Source organism: Candoia aspera, chromosome 8, assembly GCF_035149785.1.
Source record: "Candoia aspera isolate rCanAsp1 chromosome 8, rCanAsp1.hap2, whole genome shotgun sequence".
NCBI classification, from domain to species: Eukaryota; Metazoa; Chordata; class Lepidosauria; order Squamata; family Boidae; genus Candoia; species Candoia aspera.
This window is the reverse complement of record NC_086160.1, coordinates 63,185,555-63,212,657: the sequence shown is the minus strand read 5'-3', so window position 1 is coordinate 63,212,657 and position 27,103 is coordinate 63,185,555. Positions and strand designations below refer to the sequence as shown.

The window sequence follows — 27,103 nt, the reverse complement described above, 5'->3', positions numbered from 1 at the left end:
TTAATGCCCATCCTCTGTGAGGTTTTTCAGTTACGTTCCTCTTCCCTGGTTCCCTTTCCTGGTCCCTCTCTAGAAGAAGTTAATATTAAATGGTTTTGTTGCAATAAGAAAATTTTTGTGTGAATTTCACAGAATTTCACAGAGTGATTGTGCAGAGGATAATGATCATTCTCTAATTGTTGTTTTCTCTCATTTTGACTGACTGTAGTTCTCAGAGGCTCTATTCCCATAAGCATTTACAATGTATTAGTGGGCTTTAAATAACCTGTGATAATTCAGCAGCTATTCAATCATGGGTCAGTTTTTCTCAGATGAATGAAATGTTCCCACACTATGTTCAGGTTGGAGACTACATATGAAACCTAAGACATGCTGTTCATCAGTTGAATGCTGCTTGCCAACAAAAATGGCCTTTTAAGATGTATATGGTTGGTAGGTTGTTTTCACAAGCAAAATGAAAGAAGACTCTGGTTTGGAACAAATGTTTTCTATGAAGAAATCAGCACAGGAGACTATTAATAAAGTTTGCTTTGGACTGAATTTGATTCCTGGTCATGGGTGTCCATATGGCAACAAGGGAGGATAGATGATAACATGTACATGATGATGTTGTCATGCAATTTTTATGTTCTTGTGTCAAATACCATGGTGCAAGTACATAGCTGCAGTGTTTCTGTGGTGTTGTCATCACATAAATGTCATCATTTTTGATATGATGCTTCAGGTATCTTCATGGTCATGGCCATATAATTTTCTTGGCAGTGCAATGGAAGTGGCTTGCATTGCCTTCTCCCAGGATGTTTTTCAACTTCCCAGTCCAAACTCCCAGTCCAGTCTTGGGATTCTCTGGTAGGCTCCTACCCATGTGCCTCCCTATCTTGTGAGACAAGATAAGGTCTGCTGAGGTCCTATTAATAAACACCTATCTGTAAAAATGCCCACTTAACAGAGGCTTCTGAAGCAAGCAGGGATGCTACTATTTTTTTACGGGATCAACGTATAGGGTAGTGATATGTTCTCAATTGGAACAGATAGGGAGGTACTGGAATAGAAGAAATGGCATCAGAAACCACAAGGAATAGGCTTCAGTGCCAAGTGAATCCCAGGCTGACTTATGACACACTTATCTCTAGTAACATAGCCATAGCTTACTCTATTAAAACAATGTTCTGGGTTTGGGTTTGCATGAATCATAAACTCATACCCTGGACTGGATTTGCACAACACTAGGTTGAAATTTGATTGGCCACTTCGTGGCTTTGTGAGTTATGGTGTCCAAAATGGCTGTATCTATACAATAAGCTTAATTGAGCCAAGGAAAGACTAGGATGCTAATCTTTTTGTGACTTAGCGTGATAGCTAGTTTACGGATCAATACATTGTGTGAATTCAGAATGAATTAATTCAGTAGTTAGTTTAAATAGATTGTGTAAATAAAGCCACTAAATCCTACGAGCAAAGAGTAAGTGTTCAAACTCAAGGAGATAGCGATGAAGCAGCTCACAAGCTTAGCTATTACTGGAAATTGTTAGTGAGGCCATTTCTTTTAATTGTACAAGCAATTTTAAAGATAATTCAATATGTTGGAATATGTAAGGATTTGGTGTGTTTTATTGTGTTATCATATAGTTTCAGTATTTTTATAAACTGCTTTCTGTCTGCCCAAATGACAAAGAAGAAGAGATATAAATTGAATAAACAATAAAAATAATGTAAACTATTCAGAATTTTAGACAAAACCGTACATTTCTAAGATATTGAATACCTGTGGATTCTCATTATGGAAATGTTGGAAAATTCTCACTGCTTAAAAATGTATTGACTGGCCATTTACTAAACTGAAATAATATATTATTTTGTATTGAATACATTAGCTCTGGGTTAGAGGAAAAATAGATCTTTGCTTTTTTCCAGTGTAGTATACAGTAACTTAGTTAAATATCTTTCTTTCTCTCCCTTCCCCCACTGTTACCACTTTACTTTATATTCCTTTTATCTTTCTATAGTGATTATATACTATGTTGTGGCACTCCTGGGAGTAATTTGGATGAGCAAAAGCATTACTAATAGGGAAAAATTGCTGCCTCCAGCAAATATGTTCTGTTATTATTCAAAATGCCACCTTACAAGAATGTGATTAATTTCAGATCAGAACTTCTTTTTTTAATGATACACTCATGTAATGGTGGGCATGGGTCATTTGCTCTCCTGGCCCAAAATTTCTGATGGGCAGTGAGGTGTTTTCTTTGCCTTCCAAGTGCTTTGCAAATACTATTAATTATTACCTGACTTGTTTGTTTCAGCCAAGGGTTGTACGTTTTTTGATGGCAATGCAATGAGATAGATAGTCTTCTAGTCTTCAGCCTGGGATGTCAAACTCAAATAAACTATGGAGATGAATGGCTAAATTAGCAGATGTCCAAAAGTTAATGGTGTGTGTGCTCATGTATATATGTATTTATTTCATTCTTGAAATGTCAGTGAACTGGATTCATACTAACTCATACATCATTTACTTCGTTTTCATTTTAACTATGGTTCATCTGTACCATTTAAACCTGGGCTAATAGCTAATTTATAGTTAAGTCACCACTGATCCTCTAAGAAATCAAGGCTCGATGGAGGAACTATTTCAATAATAGTATGCCAATGCATTGGAATAAATGGATTTTGGCCTCTTTTGGCCCTTAGAATGGCTTCATTAAAATAAATAAGTTTTTAAAGAATCAACTGGCTGTGGTGCTTTAAAAATGCAATAGAAGCCTGGCTCATTGTGTGAATTCATCCACTACGTGTTATAAATCATGGCTTATGTTTTATAAAATTACCCATTTCAGGCTTAGTTCAAATATAAGCATGGCTTAATCTTGGGTATGAACCACATCACAGATTATCCCTCTCCTCTCAGATGAACTGTGTTCGTATGTGTATTATGTTGCTATCTACATTTATTTACTACAAAAATGTCAAAGAGTTCAAGATAATTTCACATTAAAAGTAGAAAAAAAGAAAGTTAATCTTCCTGCCTCTGATAGAACCACTGATATATTGTTACAGAACAGTTCTGATATTTTTTCTGATCTGCTACTGCTAACTGCAGTGATGATTTGTGAGTTTTAATTGCAGCTAAGCACTAATATTTAAATTTTATACCTTTGCATTGCAAAACAAATTTATGATGCAGAACGCTAAGGCTTAAATTGAAGGCAATTATCTTTAAGGTACAATCACAATACCCCAATTGTCCATGCATAGATCTATTAAAATTGTCCTTCACTTACTGTGCTTTGAAATGAATTTTTGATTAGAGTTTCCCCCCTTCTCTCTTTAATGCAAACAGACCATTGGCTGCAAATCAAAATAAGTCTTTGCTGGGAAATGCTTCAAGGTTAGGATGAAACATGAGGGCATATTTGGAGGTGGGATGGTTACTTCTCTGTAGAGGTTTCTGTGTACCTGTTGAACACCAGGTGGTAGCATAGGCCTTTTTAAGAATGGAAAAAGTCTAGCATGATAACAGAAAGAAACTTGGCTTTTCTGCCATAATACAGGAACCAAGGCTTTCAATTAAAGCATAAATTATGAGTTTACTTATTGTCTATTAATAACAGTGATAATACTCAAGGACCATTTGTAGCAGAGAAACATCTAACTGGAACAAAATACAAAAAGGGGGGGAAAAGTCAGTAGAATTTGAAAGAGAAAAGGAAGAGATGATGGTTTTCCAGTATTTGAAGTCCAGGAGGAGATATATGATATATTTATTTATTTAGGTCATTCTGCCTGAATGAACTAAACTGACAGCAATAAAATAACATAAAAAACAATAAAATGCAGGAAATTAACGAAAACAGTACAAAAATAATTGCAAAACCACAAGATGGCAATCCAACAACAAAGCAAACATAAAACCCCAAAGATGATACTGTTTAATCAAGGGGACCTTGAACATACCCACTCTGTTGGATTATACTGGATCATGGAAGATGAGGTCCCACAAATAGCCCGCTATATTGTTGTTGTTTATTCGTTTAGTCGCTTCCGACTCTTCGTGACTTCATAGACCAGCCCATGCCAGAGCTTCCTGTCGGTCGTCAACACCCCCAGCTCCCCCAGGGACGAGTCTGTCACCTCTAGAATATCATCCATCCACCTTGCCCTTGGTCGGCCCCTCTTCCTTTTGCCTTCCACTCTCCCTAGCATCAGCATCTTCTCCAGGGTGTCCTGTCTTCTCATTATGTGGCCAGAGTATTTCAGTTTTGCCTTTAATATCATTCCCTCAAGTGAGCAGTCTGGCCCGCTATATTACTTTATGGGTAATAGCCAGCAGCTTGAATGACACCTGGAAACACATAGACAACCAGTGTACATCCCAAGCAGAGGTGTCACATGGGCATGCTAAGGCAACCCCATCACTGCTCACACCTCTGCATTCTGGACCAGTTGAAACTTCTGAGTGGTCTTCAAGGACAGCCCCATGTAGAGCATGTTGCAGTAGTTGAGTCATGAGGTGACAAGGGAGTGATGACTGTCTAGAGGGTCAACCGATTCAGCAAAGGATGCCACTGGTGCACCAGATGGAGCTGTGCAAAGGCCCTCTTGGCCACAGCTGCCACCTGCTACCTTCAAGCAGGAGCTTTGAGTTCAATAGAACCTCCAAGTTGTGCACCACTTCTGATTGGGAAAGTACAACCTCATCCTGAAGTAAAGATGGATAATCTTTGCATCTGGGTAGTACGAACAGCCACAGACATTCAGCCTTGGTGGGATTGAGCCGTAGTTGGTTTTTCCTCATCCAGGCCTACATAGCCTCAACAGCGTCAATTGGCTAGCCAGGGGTTGAAAGAAACAATTGGGTATCATCAGCATACTAATGTTACAGGACCCCAAACCAGCTGATGACCTCACCCAGCAGTTTCATGTAGATGCTAAATAGGAAGGGAGAAAGCATACAGCCTTGTGGCAACCCACAATGGAGGTCCTAGGGAGCACCTCTCTACCACTACCAACACTGACTGAGAAGGAAGGAAAAAAAAACCCATTGTAATGTGGTGCCCTCAATTCCCAAGCCCCTTTTGAGTCACTCCAGAAGGATACCATGGTTGACAGTGTCGAAAGCTGCTGAGAGATCAAAGAGCAGAAGGATGGATGCACCACCTGCATCCTGGCTCCACCACAGGTCATCAAGAATCATGACCATGGCTGTCTCTGTACTAAATCCCAGCCTGAACCCTGACTGAAATGGGTCCAGATAATTTGCTTCCTCCAGGGTCCTCTGTAACTGCAGTCCAAAAAGGGAAGGTTGGAGACAGGACAGTAGTTATCTAAAATAATTGTTACGTCTCATGGAAACAAATGCTACATTCCACAGTAAGAGCCTTAGGTCAGCTCTCAGTCTAGGAGGTAGTAGAGGTATGGTCTCAGATGCTTTGCTGTCTCAGGACCTGGACAGTTTACTGTCACAGAAGGAAGCATGAATTCCACCTTGAATTCTACAAGAGACTATCAGGCCATGTATCAAGATAATGATTCCAAATGTACAAATAAAAGTATAACAGAATGGGGAAGAACAAATGAACTGTTTTGGAATGTCCAAGTCAAAGTCCAGACCTAAACACCATAGAAATGTGACTGGAATTAAAAGAAGCAGTTTGGCATGGAAGAATGGGACAAAATTCTTGCATGATGATGTGAGAGACTGATAATTAATGTTGCTATTGTTGTTAAAGGTGGTGCAATCATCTGACTAAATCTAACAGGACAGTTATTTTTTCACACAGGTACATTACACATCCATGAAATAAACAAAGAATGTACCAAGCATTCATGTTACTGGTTTAATAAGACTACTTTATACATTGTTGGGGGTTACATGAAAGTCTCATAACATACTACAATTGTAAAGATATGCACAAATTCAAGGGGCAGATCTTTTTTCACAACTGTTCATGAAGGGGGTAGGGAGTAGGTTATAGGTAAACATGTAACAACTTGGAGATCATTAAAAAGAATACAGGTAGTTCCCGACTTATGACCAAAGTGTTATGTCCAAAGTTACGACGGTGCTGAACAAAGGGACTTATGACTGGTCCCCAAAGTTATGGCTGTTGCAGTGCCCCCATGGTCACATGATCGTGATCTGGGTGCATGGCAACCCGTTTGCACTTACGACCAGTTGCCAAGCCCCCCCCCCCAATCATGTGATCGCCATTTGTAACCTTCCCTGCTGGCTTGCCCAGAAAGTCAGTGGGGAAGCCGATAGAGAAGGTCACAAGTCGCTGGGGTAAATCTCGCCCACCCATGCACCCTCCTCAGCCCCCCTGCACTCGTGCCGTGCCGGCCACTCATGCACCCCTGCACATCCTTCCCACAGCCCCGTGCACCCCCTCACTCCCTACCCCACCCAGCAGTAGCCACTTGCCTGCCTGCTGGCCTGGGACTTACAACTTCCTGCTGGCTTCCTACTTACTTTGGTTGTGGGAAGCCAGCAGGCCTTGCCTAACAACTGTGGGATTCAGATAACAATAGCAACTGGGACTGCAGGGGTAGCCATCACTAAGTGATGCAGTCTCACTTTATGACTGCATCACTTAGCAATGGAAATTCTGGTCCCAATTATTGTCATAAGTTGAGGACTACCTGTATGCTTTGTAATTTTTTTTTCCTGGTTCTTGAAACTTTTCTGGGTTAAGAATGAAATGCAGTGTTTGGAAGATCTCTAGAAATACTTATGATTTCTTTTTCTGAGAATATAGGAGAGAAAATAATTTGCAGTTTTGTTTTTTCTAAAAAAAATCCCTACCAACCTTATTATTAAACTCAAGGTTTTCAAGGAAAGGCCAGTATACATTTCTATAAATGGATTATGCCCATTTATATTTAATCTTCAAGCTGGTTTTTAACGGTTGTGGTGGTACAAAAGGTGACTCATTTGGAGGTAAGATGCAGCATATTATTTAATAGCAATCTGCAGCCCTTTTGGCAAGGATAACAATTCACTGCATTTTCAACTGCTATTCTTGTAACTGGAAAGTATTTTTTTCTCTTTTCAACTATGTGCAGTTTGCTGGGATGTAAGTGTAGTATTATATAATAAAAGTTGCTTCTTATTGGGACTACCTGTGGGGAAAATTGTGGCTTGAGCAGCTCCTTTTCAAGCAGAGCAGATCGCACAGTTATTTTGGGTTTGGGCAGGATCCCTAGAGCCTGAAGAATTCTCCAGATACAGGGAGAATCCGAGTAATCAACCCACTTGTCCTCCAGACAGCTGTTCCTTGTGGAGGGATCACAAAACTGTGTGATTGACTAGTGAGTGGAACAGCTGGGAGGTGGGGCTGTATCTCTTTTGAAACTGCGCGGAAGCCGGGAAACAGACTCTAGAACCCACCACCCCATTTCTAAAACACTTTATTATGTATTATGTATGTATTATTTGTTACTTCAGAGAGGCTTTTTACACCAAAGAGGACACTTTTTGAGGTTTTTTTTTTACATGATTGGTTTAGTAATTTGTGTTTTGTATATTTAGCAGAAAGATTGAAGCTAGGATTATTGTTTCCTTTTTTTTTTTAAAGAAGCAAAGTAATTTTTGCTTCTTGTTTTAACCAAGGGAACTTAACTGGCTTTGATCTAGTGTGCTAATAAGTGGAAAAGCAGATAGCATAACACAACTAAGTTTAGTTCCCCAAGCTGGGATTTGAATTTATAGTTCCTGGTTCTTTATCTATTAACATTGAAACTCCCCACCATTATTTCTGTTGCAAAATGTTTAATAAAAATTTCAGTGAACTTAAAAAATGTCATAAACCTTGTAGAAATTATCACTGATGATATTTTTTGTCCTTTATTCAAATTATATTTCATAAAGGAAAGCCGACAGTCAAACCAGTTGGTAAGTTATATGAAAGGTAAATGAAAATAGCAGAGTTTAGTTCTGTTAGATCAGTTCAGGAATTATGCATTGCCCCAAACCATACAGATTATTTCGATGCTTTCTGAGTCTTTCTGATAAGATGATCAGACGAAAAAAATACATGGCAAAGAATTCAGGATGATAAGAAAAGTGATTTTCATTGGTACTGAAAGCACCCAGAGAGCGTTTGCTGAACACTGGTAGCATTGTATTCTGATCTTTGAAATGATTAAAATATATAAAATAACTCAGTATCCAGAGACTGCTTAAAATATGATAAAGGAAGCATTAAGAAGAGCAGTGACTTCTTGTACTGCGGTGGATCTACAACAGGCATTCTATTCAGTCTATTCGTAGTGGCATTATGCCACTTCTGATAATAGCTGTACATTCCAATGCACTGAAAGTTGTGCATTAGTCCCACTTTGCTAATACAGAGTGATTTCAGTGAAGGACAGTTTATATCTGTGGTCTCTCAAAACACAATTTTCACAAGGGAATTCTAAAACTGACTTCAGATAATTGCAGATGCAAAGGTAACCATCAATATGGGGGATACTAATGGAGCTTGTACTTTTCAGGTTTAAGGAAAGGGCAAATTAGGAAATTTCACACAGCCCTTCCTACCCCCCCCAAAAACAACAACAACAACCATGAAACATACACTAAATTAATTTCCCACAATCTATTCCATTTATAATGTAGACACAGGACAATGGTCTTAAGTGATAGGAAAGCAGATTCCAACTGAAAACTTTGTAAGAACTATTTGTTAGTAGAATTGGTTACCTAGGGAGAAGTTAGGCTGGACAGTCACATTGTCTTCTCTTTTTCATACCTTGCCTTGCTATATTCCATAATTCTAAACACTTTTATCTAATTTCCCCTCGTAGAGCTGAGCAGAGGAGAAAGTCTGCATTTTTTACAAAGAGTTGACTCCCCCACTTCACTTTCTCTTTGTATTTCAATGAAGCAAGCACATCCTTAATACCTGTCCTATATGTATGTCAAATACTTGCCCTGTGTATATGTCAAAGCTGGGTCTCAGTTTTGGTATATAGAGCATAAAGGTAAGGACAAATCATCTATCTAAACATATAAAGCAATACTATTTTTGAAGACCAAAACTAATATCTGAAAATCAAATATAATGCCATTTCTGAACAGTTTCATTCATACTAATAGGTAAATTGGTACATAACTTATTTAAGGTTGACCTTTACTGGTAATGGTAATTTCCTGTCCTTTATAGTGTTTGCTTTGCTAGTTAAAATGGAGCCTTGTAAATGAAATTTGAAGTGACCCTTTACTAGAGTATTATTAATATAATGGTATAATAAAAACACTATTGCTAAATATTATTGGGATTCTGTCTGTTTCCATAGCAACCTGGGCCTACGGCTGCTTCTCTGGTATTAAATCATTCTTTGATAAAGGCTTTTGCTCAAATGTCAGACTTTTATCCTTTAGTGTGTTTGCCTTTGTTTTGTTCCACAGATTCTCTGAGTGTGTGTGTGTATTTGTGTGTGTGTGATTATGAATATGGTGTTTATAAAGAATGACGAAATAATGCTGATATGGAAGGGATTCATGTTACTAGGCTGATCTGCTTCAGCAACAGTATGGTAGAGTGTTGAGGACTATACCGTTTTAGAGTTTTGACTGGGGAACTGCAGCATTGAACAAACCCCTACAGTAAAGCACAGAGATAAATCAACTCCTTGCATAAATAAGAATCTTCTTGCAGATGAAATATAGAGCAGCAGACAAAGGTATGGGTGGCCAAAGCAGAATTCAGACTTGGAATCTATTACTTGCTGGTTGAAATGCTGTATTCCTTTCATTAAAGTAATATGATCCTGTTTTATTCCGTTGAGTAAAGAAGTTTTGGAATGGGCAGTGGAGGAGGAACTAAAATATGTGTTTTGTTGAGATAGAATTGCAAGGCTGAACTATGATTAGGTAGAATAAGATGCTTTTGGTTGTCATCAAAGCCAAAATGTGTTTGTTATATAATGAACTTTTTTACCTGCTTAGTCCCTTTCAATTTATTCATTCCTCTGTTGATGTAAGGAAATCATTATAGGACTACAGCCCTAATGCATTTTAGTTGTCCTGCTTTGAGATTTGTTAAAATGGGAAGTGATCTACAAGCATAATCAATAAACAAGTAAGTAACATGCAGAAATGGAGGGGGATGAATTTGCAAGGTTTTCTGGTCTGATGCCAAAATAACTTGCCTTAGCATGCTGCTTGTAACTTGGCATGGAGAAGGACCACCATCTGCTGCTCGGTCTGAGACAAACAGTCTTTTACCAATCTGGAGGCATAAACAATAGCTTTTAAAGCCAACCAACAAATACTATTTCAGTGGGAAAAGTTTCTACTCAGCAAAGAAGAAAGCTATCAGTGATGGGTCAACACAAGTGGATTTGGATTATATTTTTTGCATAAAGATTTTGAAGACAGTAAGTAGGACCATAAGTAATAGAGTTGTATCCAGTTCTGGCTTTCTAATGAACCCATAATTCTCTTCAGGCATTTCAAGAAATGAAAAGACTAAAACCTTTAATATTCCTCTTGTGAACACTTCTGAACCTTCAACCCTCCTCGTCCTATACTCAACTAGAAGATCTGATGGGGCATTGTACTTAATGTCATTTGAGCTAGAGATGTGTAGAATTCAGATCTGAAATGAGCAAGTGGGCTTTATATCCTTGGTGTATCTGTTGGCTTCTCCTTACTCCTTGATCTGTTGCTTAATGATAAACTTTATGGCAATCAGTTGACATGAAACAAAGGTACAGTAGCAAGTTCAAGAAATAAATTACTATGGACAGTTCATCTAACTGTTGATTTGTCACTGCTAATATATATTTTTTTTAATCACACAAACAAGTTTGTGACATGCTTGTCAGTTCTAATCTGCCCTGAGACAATAAAAAGACTGTCATTGGTGGGTGATAGTTTCCATCCAAAAAGTATTTTCAATAAGACATAAATTCAAAATTAATGGTGATAAATGGTATGTTTCCTCTCCACCCCCAAATGTTTCTAGAATGTTTTTCATTCATTATAAAAATAAAGTGCTTTCCCACAAAGTAAAATAGTTTTTTTTTCTGAGGGAGATGGGCAAGAAGGTCCTTGCTGTGATGGGCACAGAATTCTTATAGCAGAACTGTTTCCAAAGCCTGTTCACACTGATGGTGATTTTGATGATAGCTAGACAGTAGGTTAATAAGGTCACCAAGCGGATTCATGCCATTTTAAATTAATGTTACAAATCAGTTAAATAAGGCCCAGAATGGCTAATGTTGAAATGCATTTTGGAAGCAGTCATTTAATGCAGATTTTTAAAATTATTTTTAGTGGGGGAGGAGAATACTGGAAAAGTGCAAGGTATCTAGATTGCTTATATATATTAACTCTTTAAAGGGAATTTGAATCCATGTAATTCATGTGGACATCTTCCAGTTATAGATCTATAGATCACCATTTGACCAAAGTAAACTTTTTTGTTCCACCAATATCAGAGGAAGAAATATCTACTAGGGCTTTGCATGCTTCAAAGATGGAAGAACTGCTTTGGACCTTATCCTAGCATAACATATTTGTGCTATTCATAAGTAACCCATTAGTCTTTAGACTCTTTGAGGCAACTGCTAAAGCAGCCTTTATTTAGACTCATACCAAAGCCTAAAAAGAGGGGCTACTTAATCAAAAACAGAGAGTTGCATTGCTTGCCTTTTAAATCCTTTTTGAAATATGTACAAGCCTCATATTCGATTTCATGAGATTAAGCCCCCTTGAACTCAGTGGGTCTGAGGCTCTGGTTCAGCAGCTAAAGCCATTGTAGGACTATCATAGCTGAGCAGCAAAAATCTGAAGGACCACTAAACAGCAACCAAGATAAACAGAAAAATCTCTTTGGTGCCACTGAGTAGTAGTTCAGCACAAATGGATAAACTACAGTACATTTTACACACTGATATCATCATGGAGGAACTTCAGTATACCTCCAGGAACTACAAGGATTTGAGAAGCACAATGTGACAACTACTTTGCTAAAACACATCCATATTCACAATTAAAATGGCAGTTGACCTCATCTTCCAAAGTGGTATGATTATCATCAATAGTAAAAAACGGAAGTGTGCAATGATGGGAAATACCTTAACCCCCTGGAATAGTCCATAACAGTTTGAAATTGGCTGTGTTCCAGTGAAGCAAAACTAGAGGCAGAAAAAAATAATGTAAAGACATGATTTTAAAAATATTTATACTTGTTTGAAATAGTAATCCCACAAGGATGATTTTCCTCCAAATTGCATGGTAGGTGGCCTGCGATCAGCATGAGCTCCCACCCAGCCTGTTAAACAAGTGAAAGCAACTGGTTTTATTTTGGAGCTTGGGGGCTTCCCAAGGCTAAGTGCAGCCCAAAACCACTGGTGTGTTGCTCTTAGTTAGATTTGGGATTTCACTGTTTGTGATTGCAGTTAAAAGACCTGCTGCCTATTGTAGCAGGAATAATAGCATATTTATTCATGAAGTATAATAAATGTGCATGCTCACACACACACTTTTGCATTTACTCCTTTCTTTGATCTTTGTCTCATTAATGAGTTTGATGAATTACCTTCTGGCCTTAAAGGCATATCACAGTAAAATAAATAGATTATAATACCAGTTTACTTCATTTTTTGTAATATGCTTGTATTTGATGGATAAGGTCTACTTAGCAGTACTGATGGTAATATTGTAAATAGTGGGCTTCAAAGTGCACAATTGTCAAGCATTCTGTTAATAAAGTAAGAAATGAGTCATTAAAGTCTTTGAATCTAATATTAAAACTGTGTTTGTATTCATAATATTATTGTGTTGGCCTTTCTTTTTCTTCAAAATACATAGGTTTGAACCAAAGGGTTCCTGATGCAGGTTAAAAAAAAAACAGCTGCCATGCCACTGTAGCCTTGCTGGGCTATATCTCACATTATTCCAGAGATTGATTTCTTTTTTAAAATATTTTAGGTTATTTTATTCAAATAAAGCTAGTACAATCTACATAGTATAAAATATATAAAAAGATTTATTTAAAAATTAAAAAGTGGAGAAAAAGAAGAAAAAAGAAAAAAAAAAAAAAGAAACTTCCCCCTTCATCCCCAACAAGTATAATCAACATTAACAGTTTACCACCATCTCTTAAAATAAACCAACCATCTCTTCATCCTATATCTCACCCCATTTTCTATAAACCAATCTTAAAAGCCTCATTACTTCATTTTAATCAGCAAAAGTCCCTTAAGTGTTGTCAGAAATAACAACATAACTATTACAAACTATATTTATTTATTTATCAAATTTTTATCACTGCCCATCTCCCCCCACAGGGAGGGACTCTGGGCGGTTATCTAATAAACCCAGTTTTAATCCTTCCTTTTACATTTATATCTCCTATTTTCTATTTAAACAAATCTCCCCATCTCCTCTCTTCAAATAAACAAAACCTTAAAAACATCATCATCTGGTTCTAGTCAACAAAAACCCATTAAACATTACCAAAGATAGCAACCAATTTATTTTAGCCCTGATCAAATAAACCAATTTTATGTTCTCCCAACAATCTTTAGTCCCCTCAAATAATGTCCTAACATCTGCTTTCTTTTCATGCTTTCTTTTTGTCTCTTTTTCCAAAATCATTGACATCTTCAGCAAGCCCTTTTGTAATTCCAGTATAAAAAGATTAACTATGTCACTGTGCATATTCTCACTATCTCTTCTCATGAAATCGTTGACAATTTCAACAAATCCGTTTTGTAAATCCAATTTAAAGAGGTTATCCACATCATTCTTCTGGTTTAGTATATGTATGTCTTTTTTAATTGTTAAATCATCAACTGGTTTCATTTGTAAATCCATATTTCATCTTTTTCCATCTCTTTCTTATAGTCTACATTTTAAAATCCATATTCAAATCAATTTCAGTTTTATTCAATGGAACGTTTTCCTCTTCAATGACATCATCTAGTTTTTCTATAATAGCAGATAACTTTAAAATATTATTTTCTGAACCCAATAATCATAGATCTCTCTTAACGGATCTTCTGGTGCCCTCTAGTGACCAACCTTCAAAGTCATCGGTTCCAGATGTAAACATAGAAAGTTTCCCACGGGAAGGATTCTTATAGTTCATTTCGAACTTCTAATTCAACTCCATCTGGACCCTTAATCCACTTAAAACTTTCTAAAATCAACATTGGAGTCACCCTTTTGCTATATATTAATTTTTTTTTTTTGCAAAACCTTAAACTCATAATTAAAACTTCCTTCTTAAAGGATTGAAGAAAAACTCACCCAGTGAATATAATCAGACTTGTGGTTCTCAATCTTTAAAAGCAGTAGGGGGAAAAAAAAGTAGAATCCAAGTGATTAAGAAGTGAGTTTAGTTGAACCTTGAGTCTGTAAAGGCTACACTGATGGCTATGAGATCGGTGGAATCCCACAACTCCCAGATGTTCACAAGCAACTGCAAAAACATCAGTTTCTGCCATCTACTCACAAAAAAAAACACAAAAAACCCAGCTGTCCAGAGTATGTATGGGCCATCTCAAGATCTCTCCATTCTCTGGAGAGATTTTGCCGGTCCGAATCCAGCATCGAGCTGCTCTTTTCAGCCCTGTGGGATGTCAGTTCACCATTTCCTCACCATAAGTCTCAAGATTGTCTTGATCTTCATGTAACAGGGTGCCCAGAAGAATTCCTAGGCAGCTTTAAGTTCAATTCTGGGAGTTGAAGTCCATTCACCTTAAGAACATCCAGGCAGCAGAAGGCTGGAGGGGGAATATCTAAGCAGAGTTCAACTCAGTGACATTCACATGATACCATTTTGTTGTTTTAGAAAGAAAAACGTAGCTTCTTATTAGTAACTGTACAAAATAGTTAAGACTTCAAAAATGTGCTGAAAGAACAATTTTGGGAAATTTGGGCAATAAATCCTGAAGTAATTAAAAAAATTGAATACTGAGCTAATAAAAATATTCAAAAGATAATTAAAATTAAAGCCCTTCCAGTGTTCTGAACTGGCCAATGAACAAACATCAAATTTGTAAAACAACAACTCTTTTGTCATTTTACAGGCCATAAAAACAATATAGTTGCCATAACTGAAATTTGATTACTATCAAAAGTTTATATACAGGATATGACCAGAATACATGATTATTGATGTAATTTATTTTATCTGTAGACTGTGAAAAAGTTAAGGGAATGTGTTTTATTATTCCTATGAATTACTCAGTTACAATTCTTGAGGTTAACATTGCTATAAATGGGTTTTCCATTTTTAATGTTGCTGTGTTCTTTTTCTGACCCTAGTCGTAGTGAAAATCTTTAATTAGTTGTAGTTGTAAATGTTTTTGGTCCTTTTTCTTTTTTCTTTTAGTAAAGTTAACTCTCTAAAATGTTTCTGTCATTTATTGAAGATCTTTTGGTTGTACATATGCATCAGAGTTCTTTGTTGTGTTCTGTAGGTAAAATTACTGAAATGAAATGAAATGAAATGCGAACCCAAACAAGCACATTTAAAACCATCATCACCTTCTCAGCTTTTAATCCATGCTCAGGGGATGGACATAAACTTTTTAAAAGCACAATTTAAAGCTAAAATCAGAATAGAGTAACACATAATACATGCTTAAGAAAGACCTTAGTTTCTTTTCTAAAGTTGGAGAGAGTTGGGATCTTCTTATATACACTTCTTGTGTTCTTTTTCCCTCCTATTTTATGTTTTGCTATTTTGTAGTTAAGTTGTTCTTATTCTGAAAAATTATTGTCAAGCGGAAAAGTGGCATACGTATTTTAAGCACGTTTTAAATTGATCCCTCAGCAATATTTTCTGAACAAACCCCTCACTGGATCGTTAAGATTCTCATAAATTGAATTGTATTGATTGTGGTTGCAAAATAACAGTTGAAGTCTGAGAAAACAATGGCATAACAATACAGATTATTTATGTTGGAGGATGGCAACTTTAATTATGAGTGTAGCCAAAATTAATTGCTGAACAAGGAACCAGACACAGTAGAAGCCTAGGAATTTGTTAATAAACATCTGGTATTAATCGGATGTAGATTCATTGTGATGTTCAAAGTCAGAACGCAGAATGTCACAAGCATTAGTCAAGATTTTGTAACAATATTGCTGTAATTGGACAGTAATTGGCATCATTTGCATAAGAGAACATTGGTTCATAAGAAGAGAAAAAAATATTTTGTGTATTAGCTATAATAAACAAGAAACAGCTGACATGAATGGTTCAGTAAAACTTATCTTTGAATGTTTGAATGAGTTCTAAGAAAGTGTTAGAAGCTTTACAGGTAGGTAGTTCAAAACAGTTCTGCATCTGGATAGATTGGAATGTTGGGAGAGACCACAGCTCAACAGGAAGAACCATACAGCTAGGTGAAGCCTATTGGATTGTCTTCTGTTCTCTCCTGTTCTTAGTTTTGATAAAGCAACCCCAATATTCTACTTGTAACTCCAAAACTGGTGCCTGAAAATATTAAATAGAACCCACTTTCTCTTGCTGATCCCGTTTTTTTTCTCCATCTCTTTTGCTACTCTTGCACTGCCAGAAGAGGTTACCACTTGTGCACATCTACAGAAAACATGCTGCTTTGACTGCTTAAATGCTTAAGATATGTATTGATACAGATATATTGTGTGTTTGTGTGACATGGCTTAAATATACCATTTTTCCTAACAAATCTATACATGCAGATTTTGTTTTATTGCACCCTGCACCCTCCCCACAAAGTAGTTTTGATCAAGTGATGTGGATTATCACAGCAGCAAGTTAGCACACAGTATGAACTTATTCATGTGTATTTGCATTTACAATATTGCTTTTTTAATACTATTTGCATTAGCTGTCATGCTTTGAGCCTGCTCATATATACAATTAGACCAAAAAAAGAAGAAAGCTAATTTTGCAGCATTTGTCCTGGGGGAAAAAAAAAACTGTTCAAAAATGTTGATTCATGTATGTGAGTATAAATGAATACATGAGGACATGGGAATAAGATCTGTACATTTCATAAAAATTGCTAATTGCTACTACTAAAGTAGGGAATAAGTCCAAAGTTAACAGACGGTTTTTTCTGCACACACAAGAAAAGTGACTTGGTTTCTGCATTCACCCTCAAGCCAGCAGTCAGCAAACCATAAAGGTGGTGAAATGGTGGTGGATGTGTCATGACATCACCTAAATCCCTCCTGTGTATCCTTGCATCTTGATGTCTGCTACTAGTACATAAATTATGGCACTTGCATGCCAACATATTCATATGTAAATAGCCTACTTGCTCTCTTCTGCTGAAATGATGCAGACTCTGATGGGATTGTAAAGGCAGATTTATGGGAATCACAGCACCACATTATGACCCTGGAGGATAATCCTGAGTAATATAGCTGTTACTATAGCTATACATAGTTATTGTTGGGAAGAAAGAAGAGAGAAGAAAAAGAGGAAAATATGAAAAAGAAATGAAAGAATTAGGATTGTATAGCAGCCATTAATGAAACAATAGTTATGTTGATGGCAATACCATACCAACAAACTGGTACTTCTATATAATATAATAAGAAGCTACGATCTGTGTTTAATCTGTGAGAAATCATGTTAACTCTAGGTAGATTCTAGCTCTTCATATTTTGTTTTTCCTATTTTGTCTTCCCCAGGATTGCAACTGGGATGAAATGATAGATTTGAAGAGAAAATGAAGAAAAAGCTTAAGTAGCTATCTTACTTAAGAGTGAAGATAACAAAAAAAATGTTCATCTCCCTCTGGTTGCCCAATTTGGGGATTATAGATTCAAAAATGGTTGCTAAAGAATAGTAGAACCATATGTCCAAATGGAGCTAGCAAGTGGCTTTGTGGACTTCTATTTTTGCAGGCCTAGTCATTCTGAAAGTGGTTACAAAAAAATACAGGTAGTCCTCGACTTATGATCACAGGACTGGAACTTCTGTCGCTGAGTGAGGCTGTTAAGTGAGTAACGTTTGATTTTATGACCTTTTTACCACTTCCATTAAGCAAATCACATGGTCGTTAAGTGAATCTGAATTTTCCCATTGACTTTGTTTGTCGGAAGCCATCTGGGAAGGTCACAAATAGTGATCATGTGACCCTGGGATGCTGCAACCATTGTAAATACATGCCGGTTGCCAAGTGCCTGAATTTTAATCACGTGACTGCAGGGGCTCTGCAATAGTTGTAAGTGCAAGAGCCGCTTGCAAGCCACTTTTTTCATCATAATTTGGAGTGGTTGCTAAATGAATGGTCATAAATCGAGAACTACCTAGATTAAATAGAGTTTTTCTTTAAATCTTCACTATGGTGAAAAGAAATGAAAAAACAAAAGTGGGCTGAGAGAATAATATAGACAAGGTATAGAAAGAATTCAGTCCTGAGCCTGTGGCTAAGTTGTCACCCTCTGTTTGTGGAAGGAAAGCTGTCCCTCTTTATCTGGAACCAGGATGAGGAAGAACAGGACACCTCCCTTCTTTAGGACTAATTGTTTTTTTTAAAAATGGCTCAAATTATCTTTTTCAACTAGGTGACCAGGACAAAGAAGTTTTTGAATGGGCAGTGCTAGTATACATTATAGGAGACAAAAAAAAACCTGTCCAGTTGAGTTAAAGCAGCACTGAAAAGAAATAAAATGCCCATTATACCACTATCTGCACTTTCCTTGCCAAGTTTACTTTACCAGTTACAGTTGTCCCAAGGGCTTTTGGGCAGATATTTTGAATCCCAGTGGCAAACCTGCTTCTGCAGGTGTTGTTGCTTCCAGGATCTGCAGCCAACTTAGACTGGGGGAAAAGAAACTTAAAGTTGATTCTTCCAGCTCAGAGTGTGCCCTCCCCCCATCCCTTAGGAAAAGGACTGTGGCTTTTAGAGTTATAAAATATTTAGAGTTATCAGCCAGCTTGCAGGTGCCTAAATCCACTACAGAGGTATTTACCTGCATTGTTTGGTGGCATGGCCCACACTTTAGCATAAGAGGAGTGTCCCAATACAAATATAAGTTGTTGAGCAAAACAGCAAAGCCTGTTTTAGCTTCATTTTACACGTACAGCAGGGATTAAAATCAGCATGTGTAGCAAAAGAAGGAAGCTGTATTTTAGAATTTCTAAGGGGCCATTTCAAAATAAATGGAGAGTTTTATTAAGGCCTTTTGCTGAAACATTTTTCTGCAAGCAGTAATTAAACCTGTGAGGGGGAAAAAAAGGAGGAGAACTTGTCAGCATTCATCTGTCAGCATTTCTCTGGACTATTGATGAGAAATGTCTTTTTCCTCTCTTCCTTCCCAACAAATAGATATGTTTAATGGGGAGATTTTAAATTAAAACTTTACATATATTGTTAAAAACTACACACACAGAGAGAGAGAGTGTTAAAACCTTGCATATCATGTTAATAGATGGGAATAAAAATACTGTTGTAATGAGAGCTCCCTCTATCTGGATTCCACAGAGTTTTCTGCATCTCTTTGGTGCCATATTGGGGTTGTCCAGATTTTTGCCATCTGAGCTTGGCAGCCCTAGCTGAATTTATAGACTGCCTTTATAATAGTAACCTTTTAAAAGATAGGTACAGCAGTTGTCCAAATCAGAATAGTTAGTTGTGATGAATGAAGGTGTTTTTGCGCTCTAAGTTTTTAATGTGAGTAATTGCTTTATCTTTGAAAATCATCTTAGTATCTGTCTTAGTTAAACCATTAGCTTAACAGTTTACTAGACTCACTTCGAGTTTTGAAGTATCCTGACCCACTGGCCTTGAGACTAATCTTAGGGTTTTCATACTCACAGTATTTGAGCAAGAAAAAATGCTATTTATTTAGACAATTATATCGCAAGCAAAAATCAAATTAACAGATTACGCAGTTAATTTAGCATGACATAACCTTCATATACTCAGATAATTAACACATTTCTACATCAAGGCTTATAAAGTATTTGCTGAACAGCTTTATCAAAATAATGAGCAAGAAAGAAAAGAGTCAATTTCAGATACCTTGGTGTCTTGATATGAACTCTCCTTTTATATTATTCCTAGTCTAATATTTATTTGATGGTTCATATCTCATGTTCAATGGATATTTATGAATAGATAATTCAAGATAATCCCATCTTCTCATGCAAATCATAATATATTCCCGTATCAAACATCTTCATCAATACATATTTTTTGAGAGCCTGGAGATTTACAGCGGAAAATAATATCCCAGCATCTGGAACTTCTGTGCAAGGTCTTTAAAATTTTGTGTGACATGGTGCAGAAGTCATTCTAAGAACAAACAAGGAATCTGTGTCACTAACATCATTCATTTTATGGTACCTTCCTGGCTCTGAGACCCACTGATAGGGTTTCCAGACACCAGGGTCAAAAATAAAGAATGCAGGATATTTTCTGTCAAATTAACTGTCAGTTCCTTCTTCCCTTAATATTTTTTCAATTCATTAGCTTGCAATTGAAATTATCCTTGAATGTTTTCTATATTTGATTCACCAACATTCTGATCCAGATTAAATTATACAGGTGGTGCTTCCTTTGTCATAGTTAAACAAACTATAAGCAGCTGAGGTATCTAGTAATTCCTACAGTATATTCCAGAGAATAAATTTTTGGATCAAAATTAAGATTAGACTCTACAACCCACACAACCCTTTCTAAACATCATAACAGTGTAATTTGGGGGTCCCAAATATAATATCAGTGGTCTGACTGGCTATCACTGACTGTAAAACCAGATGGATTTTTGTTTTTTTCCTGTTCTAGTGGGGTTGTTCTTGCATCTGAGGAATCTATTAAATACTCCATGAATCTTTGCTTAATACATGTTTATGGGGCAATGTTGAAAATATTCCTTTGGTTGTCCATTTTAATTTATATACTGTACATTCTCCATGTCTGTGTCTGGTTGCTGGCGTTTAAGCGGTTCTTCACTTAGTTCACATTACTTCCAGCAAATCCATTATGTCATTTTCTGTGCTGCTACTCTTCTTGATCTTTTTATCCTCCTCCAACTTAACATACCCTTTTGCTGGCATGTTACAGGATGTATTGAATAATTTGGGCTCCTGTGACCTGGATGAAGATGACCTTATGCTTGATTTGGAATTCCTAGAAGATCAGCAGCATCAACAATCTGGTAAGCCAGGAGAAAATACAATGGCTTAAATACTATTTTTGTTGCATGAGTGTTTACTTTGGGTACTTTTTAAGAAAGTGAGTAGTAAAGATAATTCTTAAGAGGAGAAAAGAAGAAGATTGGGATTATATCTAATTTAAATTGCTTTCAAGTCTATCCAGAATGGTTCAGATTGTTTTAGGAAGTTGGCAAAGACAGTGTCATTTTCCCCAGATGCTTATTTCTTGCTTAACACCATTCATAACATTATTATTACTGAAAATCAAGCACTTTTTCCTTTGTAAGACTAATTGTCACAACTTTTTTGCTTCTTTTTTAATACATAAACTAGAATCTTAATTGTCCAGAAACTGGAAGGTTATTGATTTTTCAGATAGTTTTAGTACCTACTGCTGAACATAGAAGGGACACTCTGGATAATCTCTCTCTGTTTCGTTTTTCCTTAACTTTTTCCTCCTAGCCTTTCTTTCACTTTCAAGCTGCCTTGTAGATGTGCTAAATATTTATTTGGAATCTCTTAGTGTTTCCAGAAATCTGTCAATACTGGATGCTTAAAAGTTAGCTTGATAAGCCAAACATGATCCGCTTGAGGGGTGGCTGTTTATTACATTACATAAACAGGAGCTTAAATGTTTTGAAACCACAAGTGTAATAACCAAGACAGCTTTGTATAATAGGTTACTGTTTTTATACAGTAAAAAACCTATCAAGCACTTACACAAAGAAGTTTATAAATTTAACCTTTCTTGTTCCGAGGTTTTCCTTCTACTTTGCTATTCAAATATATCTTTTAACATATTCAGAATTCAAAACTCTCTGTATATAAATAAAAAGCTTACATTTCAGTTATCAGAGGAAAGGATTATTGAAACAATTGGCCTGCATAAGAGTAGATATCAGTTTTATACAACAGGAACTTAGTAAGTATATTCTCAAGGAAAAAGTGTTGCTTCTCCCCCAAAACAGATTAAGATAAAATAAAATTAGCTATAGTTTTCATTTAATATCTCTAGTTCTAGGTACCAGGAAAGATAGTCTTATGGCCTGTGAGTATCAGAGTTGGACTCTATGACCCTATTTAGATGGGATAGAGGACCCAACCCCCCTATAAAACTGACAGTGAGCCATGGTTTCTGTCATACCCATGCCACAGAGATAATATTGTGCTTTCTTGTGCTTCAAAAGGAATTTTCATATATTTCCCTTCCAAAACAGCTGTGGGGAAGGTATTAAAACAGGCCAAATAAAAGCTCTCCTGAATTTAGAGGTTGGAATTTTATGCAAATGTGAAGCTGGTTTGGGAGGTAAAATGGGATTATTTATAAAATATATCCCATGGGCGGACAGCAGTTTCTATTTGACCTTCTATGTCTAATATTCTCTGCCTTAAAGCTAATTTAGCTTGATTTGATCCTAATTATAAAATAGTATCACTGGAAAAGCCATAATAACTCAGTTTCCTTTGCAATGCCTTTTCCCAGGAGGATCTGAGATTATCTGCCAGTATTAGGTGGACCAGCCCAACAGGGTTGTGGAGCAGTGCATAAAAAAATATTTATGCAAAGACTGGATTCAAGTTTACTAACCCCTGCTTCCTGCCAAAGTACTGCACTGGGACACAGCAGGCGATCTGGAAGATGCTTTTTAAAAATTTATCTAGGGTAGCCATGGTTATATGGTCCTAAATGGGCCCCATATAGAAGTTGTGCTCGGATTTTAGCTGCAAACAGCAGGTATAAACTGTTCTCCTTGGGGAAAATAATAAGCTTGGATGGCTGATGCTGATCTCTGTTCTGGGATACATAATATAGGTAAGCATTTTGGGTTCCAGAAGCTTGAAAAACTACCTTTAAATGTTTAAAGGTCTTAACCTCCTCAATTGTTGTCCACCTAATTTCCAGATTCACTGTTTTGAGCATTTGGAGAAAGTAAAGATCTTGGTCTTGGCAAAGTTTATTGCTAATGTTTTCTCACTGCAGTGATTTTAATATTTTTTAAGACCTGTAGGTCAAGGACGAAATACAATGGTATGCATACAATCTAATTCAAGGTATAGTTACATTACTTGGATGTGAGCATAACATACCCTAGGGCGGTCTGTAGAAGACCGCAACTAATTTAAGTCAGCATGTCCACATACTAGATTTGTATCCTCTGTATCCTCATCTGCAGAACTTCCATATAAGCTTTTTATTGCTCTGTGCCATTTAGAAAATAATAATAAAAATATTAAATGGATCTCATTTTTTGTCATTTTAAAGTTTAATGTTGTGGCATTGTGGCTATTTAATAACACTGTATAATGAGCTGGTGGTGTAAAATGCCGGTGAAATAATTAAGGTCTCTGGGTTAGTCTTCTACCAGGTGTTCATGGACGACGTTTTGTTCTTTCATACAAATCAGAAGGTTCTGAAATGCTATGGTAACATTTTAAAGCTTCTGAATCCTGACCTAACAAACTCCAGATTTTTCATTAGACTCCTGAGAGGATAATCAGGAGTATTTTTCTGTTTGGAAACACCTTAAAGAGTATCCTAAATGAGCTTTTTCTTCTTTTTAAATATGAAACATTGCAATTCATTAAATATTAATCCTTTTTCTCAGTATTGGTAGCCTGCATGGACAGGTGTTGTGTTGAGGGTGGAGGTATTTCCCCAGATGTTTTCCGGACAAGGCAGAATTTTCCAAATAGTGTTAGTTAATATGAAAGAAATTATATTTCTAGTTCATACTGGAGGGAGAAAGGAGGCTGATGAAATCTGCTGGTTCCTTTAGCAGTGTTAAAATAATATTAAAAATGGATCAAAATTTTCTATCTTATCCATAGAATATTCTCTGGGGACATTTGTTAAAAAATCAAGGAAGTATTCAGAACATCATTATCTTTGCAACTGTTCAGAAATGAAAATATTCAAAAAAAATATCAGAATGTTTCATCCAAACCAGCACTAATTGCAGTCTATCAAAGGTATGCAATTCTGAAACCCATTACAATAAGACAGATCATATTTAATTGAAAACAGGATGACACTGAATTTAAGATCACCCCTCCCACACACACACATATCCCAAAGGAAGATTAGACAGAAAAAAAGAGATTCCTCTCCCTCTATAATTATATTCTCAGTAATTTAGCAATGTTCACATATTTTAAAGGGAAACTATTTGGACAAAAAATCATTTTTGAATTTGAATTGAAAATTCAATTTTGAATTTGAAATACAATGGAGTTGTGCTTATATCTCACACCCAAACCAATCAACTACCACCATCCCCTTCTTGAATACTTCAGGCTACTTCTGAATCACTTCTCTGTGCTGCAATCCTACTTTGTAGGGCTGTGTGGACATACAGTGAAGCCACATATACGACAGGTTTTCCAGAAGCTTAACTGAAAATTGGCTTTGACTCCCTAATTAGGAACTGACTGACTTGACAAAAGGCTTACAGATGTTACCAGGCTAGATTAGTTACTTCATTGCAAACAGGGATAAGTCATATACACATAGAAGATCAGTCTCCAAGGTCTGTGCTGCAGATTTAAATTTTAGGCATCCTCTTCTTCCTGTTTTTTTTTTCCAAGTCAATAGATATTTACCTGTCTTTTTACTTTTATTTTTTTTGGCTGGCCTTGAGAGCCACTTGACCTGTGTTGACATAACAGTTCTCTCTAGCCTGGGAATTGTTGTTCCCTGCCTTACCTGCTTTATTCCTTACAACAAGGGAGGAAGATTGCATGGATCCATTTACACTTTCAGAATACTGCTAGGTTGATATCCACAGTTCAGAATTCTGAGCTTTTGAAGATGACATTTACATCAAATTTATGATATCAGTGGCAAAAAACACTTGTGGACACAGTTACCTGTATATTTCACCCCATGCCATAAATAATACATCACATGGCAGTACCTAGCTGATCTTTCTTGCAAAAGATAAACAGGGTTGGACCTGGTTAATACTTAGACGGAGACCAAGAATTACTCAAGGGGAGGCTTTATATTTTTATGGCATAAGAATTGAGGGGAGGCAAGTGACACAGGTAGGGAGGGTCACCCACTCCCCACTCCCTTTGCTGCAGCATATAAAATAGAATTCCCTGGTGGATAGAATGAGATTGCTTAAAATAAAGCAGGAAATTTGATTTGACTTCCCACTGCTTATTGTCACCAATAGTTGTACCTTCCTTGAGATTAATTCCTTTTGAGATCAGTGGGGACTTTAAAGCAAATTTGTTCAGAATTTGGATGTTAATCACTTTAACAATTGGCAGCAGCAACAGCTAGAAAATTTACTTTTTAAAGGAAAAGTTTTATTGGGCATCCTAGGAGAATTCTCATAAACCAGATAGCCCCTAAGCCACTGTCTGTTGGTACATAGCCAAATGAAAGTGTTGGCGTAATGACCCAAGGATGTCAATTAGGAATTAATTAAGGAGTTGCTAAATTATTTTGGAGCTTGATGAACAAGGCTGGGTGCAAAATGCTGCAGTGATTTAGGAGCTCTGCTGTAGGTATAAATTAAACCTGGCAATATTTGTTAATGTTTCAAGTGGGAAAGAAAACAATTGAACTTCAGCAGAACCCCAGCGGCTTTGCATATGAAACATGCATATGAAATGTGTCCGAAAAGAATATATACTAGGACTTAATAACTGCAAAACAACAACTGAGTCCTGTCACTGAATAAATAGTAGGAAGGGAGTTCGTAAGAACTGAGATTATGAAAAGGTATTATGCAAAGAATTTCATAACCAGCATCACACTCCAGTATAATCCAGAGATTAAACTCAGGATGGGGCTGCAAAACAGACACACAGAAGCAAATTTAGGCAAGCCATTTGTTCCCACCCTTGGTCTCAAAAATCATCAGCATTTTAGGATATATTAATTGACATTTTATTTTATATTTTGTGTTGCATCACATCTTCTTCGTTCTCCATAGCCTTAATATTAGTATGTAATAATATTGGATGGTTGTGATAGTAATGCTAATACTTGTTATTTTTTATGTCTTGCAGTCTAGATTGATGTAGTTACAGGCTATACATTTTACAATGTTCCATTATTTTTTTGCTGGTTTATGACTGAAATAAAAGATGTATTCATTATTGACTGATGTAAGATGCATAAAGCACTTAAAACTGGGGTGGGCATTATGAATTTTGTCAGTTAATTTCTTTTACCCTTGGCTTAATTTTAAAATCTTTAAATATCCATTCAGATTTCTAGTAAAAATATCTTTTTCCTGGCAGCCTGGTGTTTGAGATAGAGAGAAGAGAGTGTCAGAAAGACAGAGTAAAAAAAGAGGTGTTAGAGATGGTATGAAAGGAAATGGGTGCCCACCTACTTTTGGATTTTGCGCTACCCATCAGTCTTGCCCACCATGTGGCAACAAAGGTTATGGAACCATGAAAAAAGGTTGGGTAGATAAGGACAGCCTACTAACATGGATTAGGAGAAAGTGTGTTACCAGGAAGAGGCTCCAGACAATAATGCAGAGGTAGAACTGGAAGGAGACTAGGCTGACATGATGGAAGGGCTTTCATTTAATAGGTTGCTAAACCTCTGTCGTGTGGTAATAAATAAAAATCAAGTAGCTGGGAGGAGGCAGTTTGTATTTGGATGAAAGACCACCATAAAAATCAATGGGTTGTAGGTTAGATTAGGATTTATTTTGAAGAAATAAAACAATGGGGGGGCACTTTTCATACTGTTGCCAAGAAAATTATGCATCCATATGTTGCCCAGGGGTTGAGCTTGTCTTGAAGGTGCACTAACTTCTGTGATAGGCCAAGCCCCATATATCTAGCTGAGTTCTCTGCCTTTGCCTCAACTGGGGCCCAGCTAGTCAAGTTGAACAGTTTAATAAGAGCCAAAGGCATCAGCACTGAATCAGTGCTTTCATCAATGATGAAAACAGTGTTGCACTTTTGAAAAGAGGCAAACTCTGCCTCTTTCAAACATGTGGGCAACATCC

At 36.7% G+C, this 27,103-nt stretch overlaps 1 protein-coding gene across 2 annotated transcripts in view; it reads left to right on the top strand.

The window, feature by feature from the left end:
- The window catches only part of CCSER1 (coiled-coil serine rich protein 1), a 511,517-nt gene that overhangs the window by 151,420 nt on the left and 332,994 nt on the right, over window positions 1-27,103 (top strand). For both annotated transcript variants that reach the window (XM_063310081.1, XM_063310082.1), the window contains exon 4: window positions 21,031-21,124. In XM_063310081.1, coding sequence (XP_063166151.1) covers window positions 21,031-21,124 — 94 coding nt within the window. The remainder of the gene's footprint in view (window positions 1-21,030; window positions 21,125-27,103) is intronic.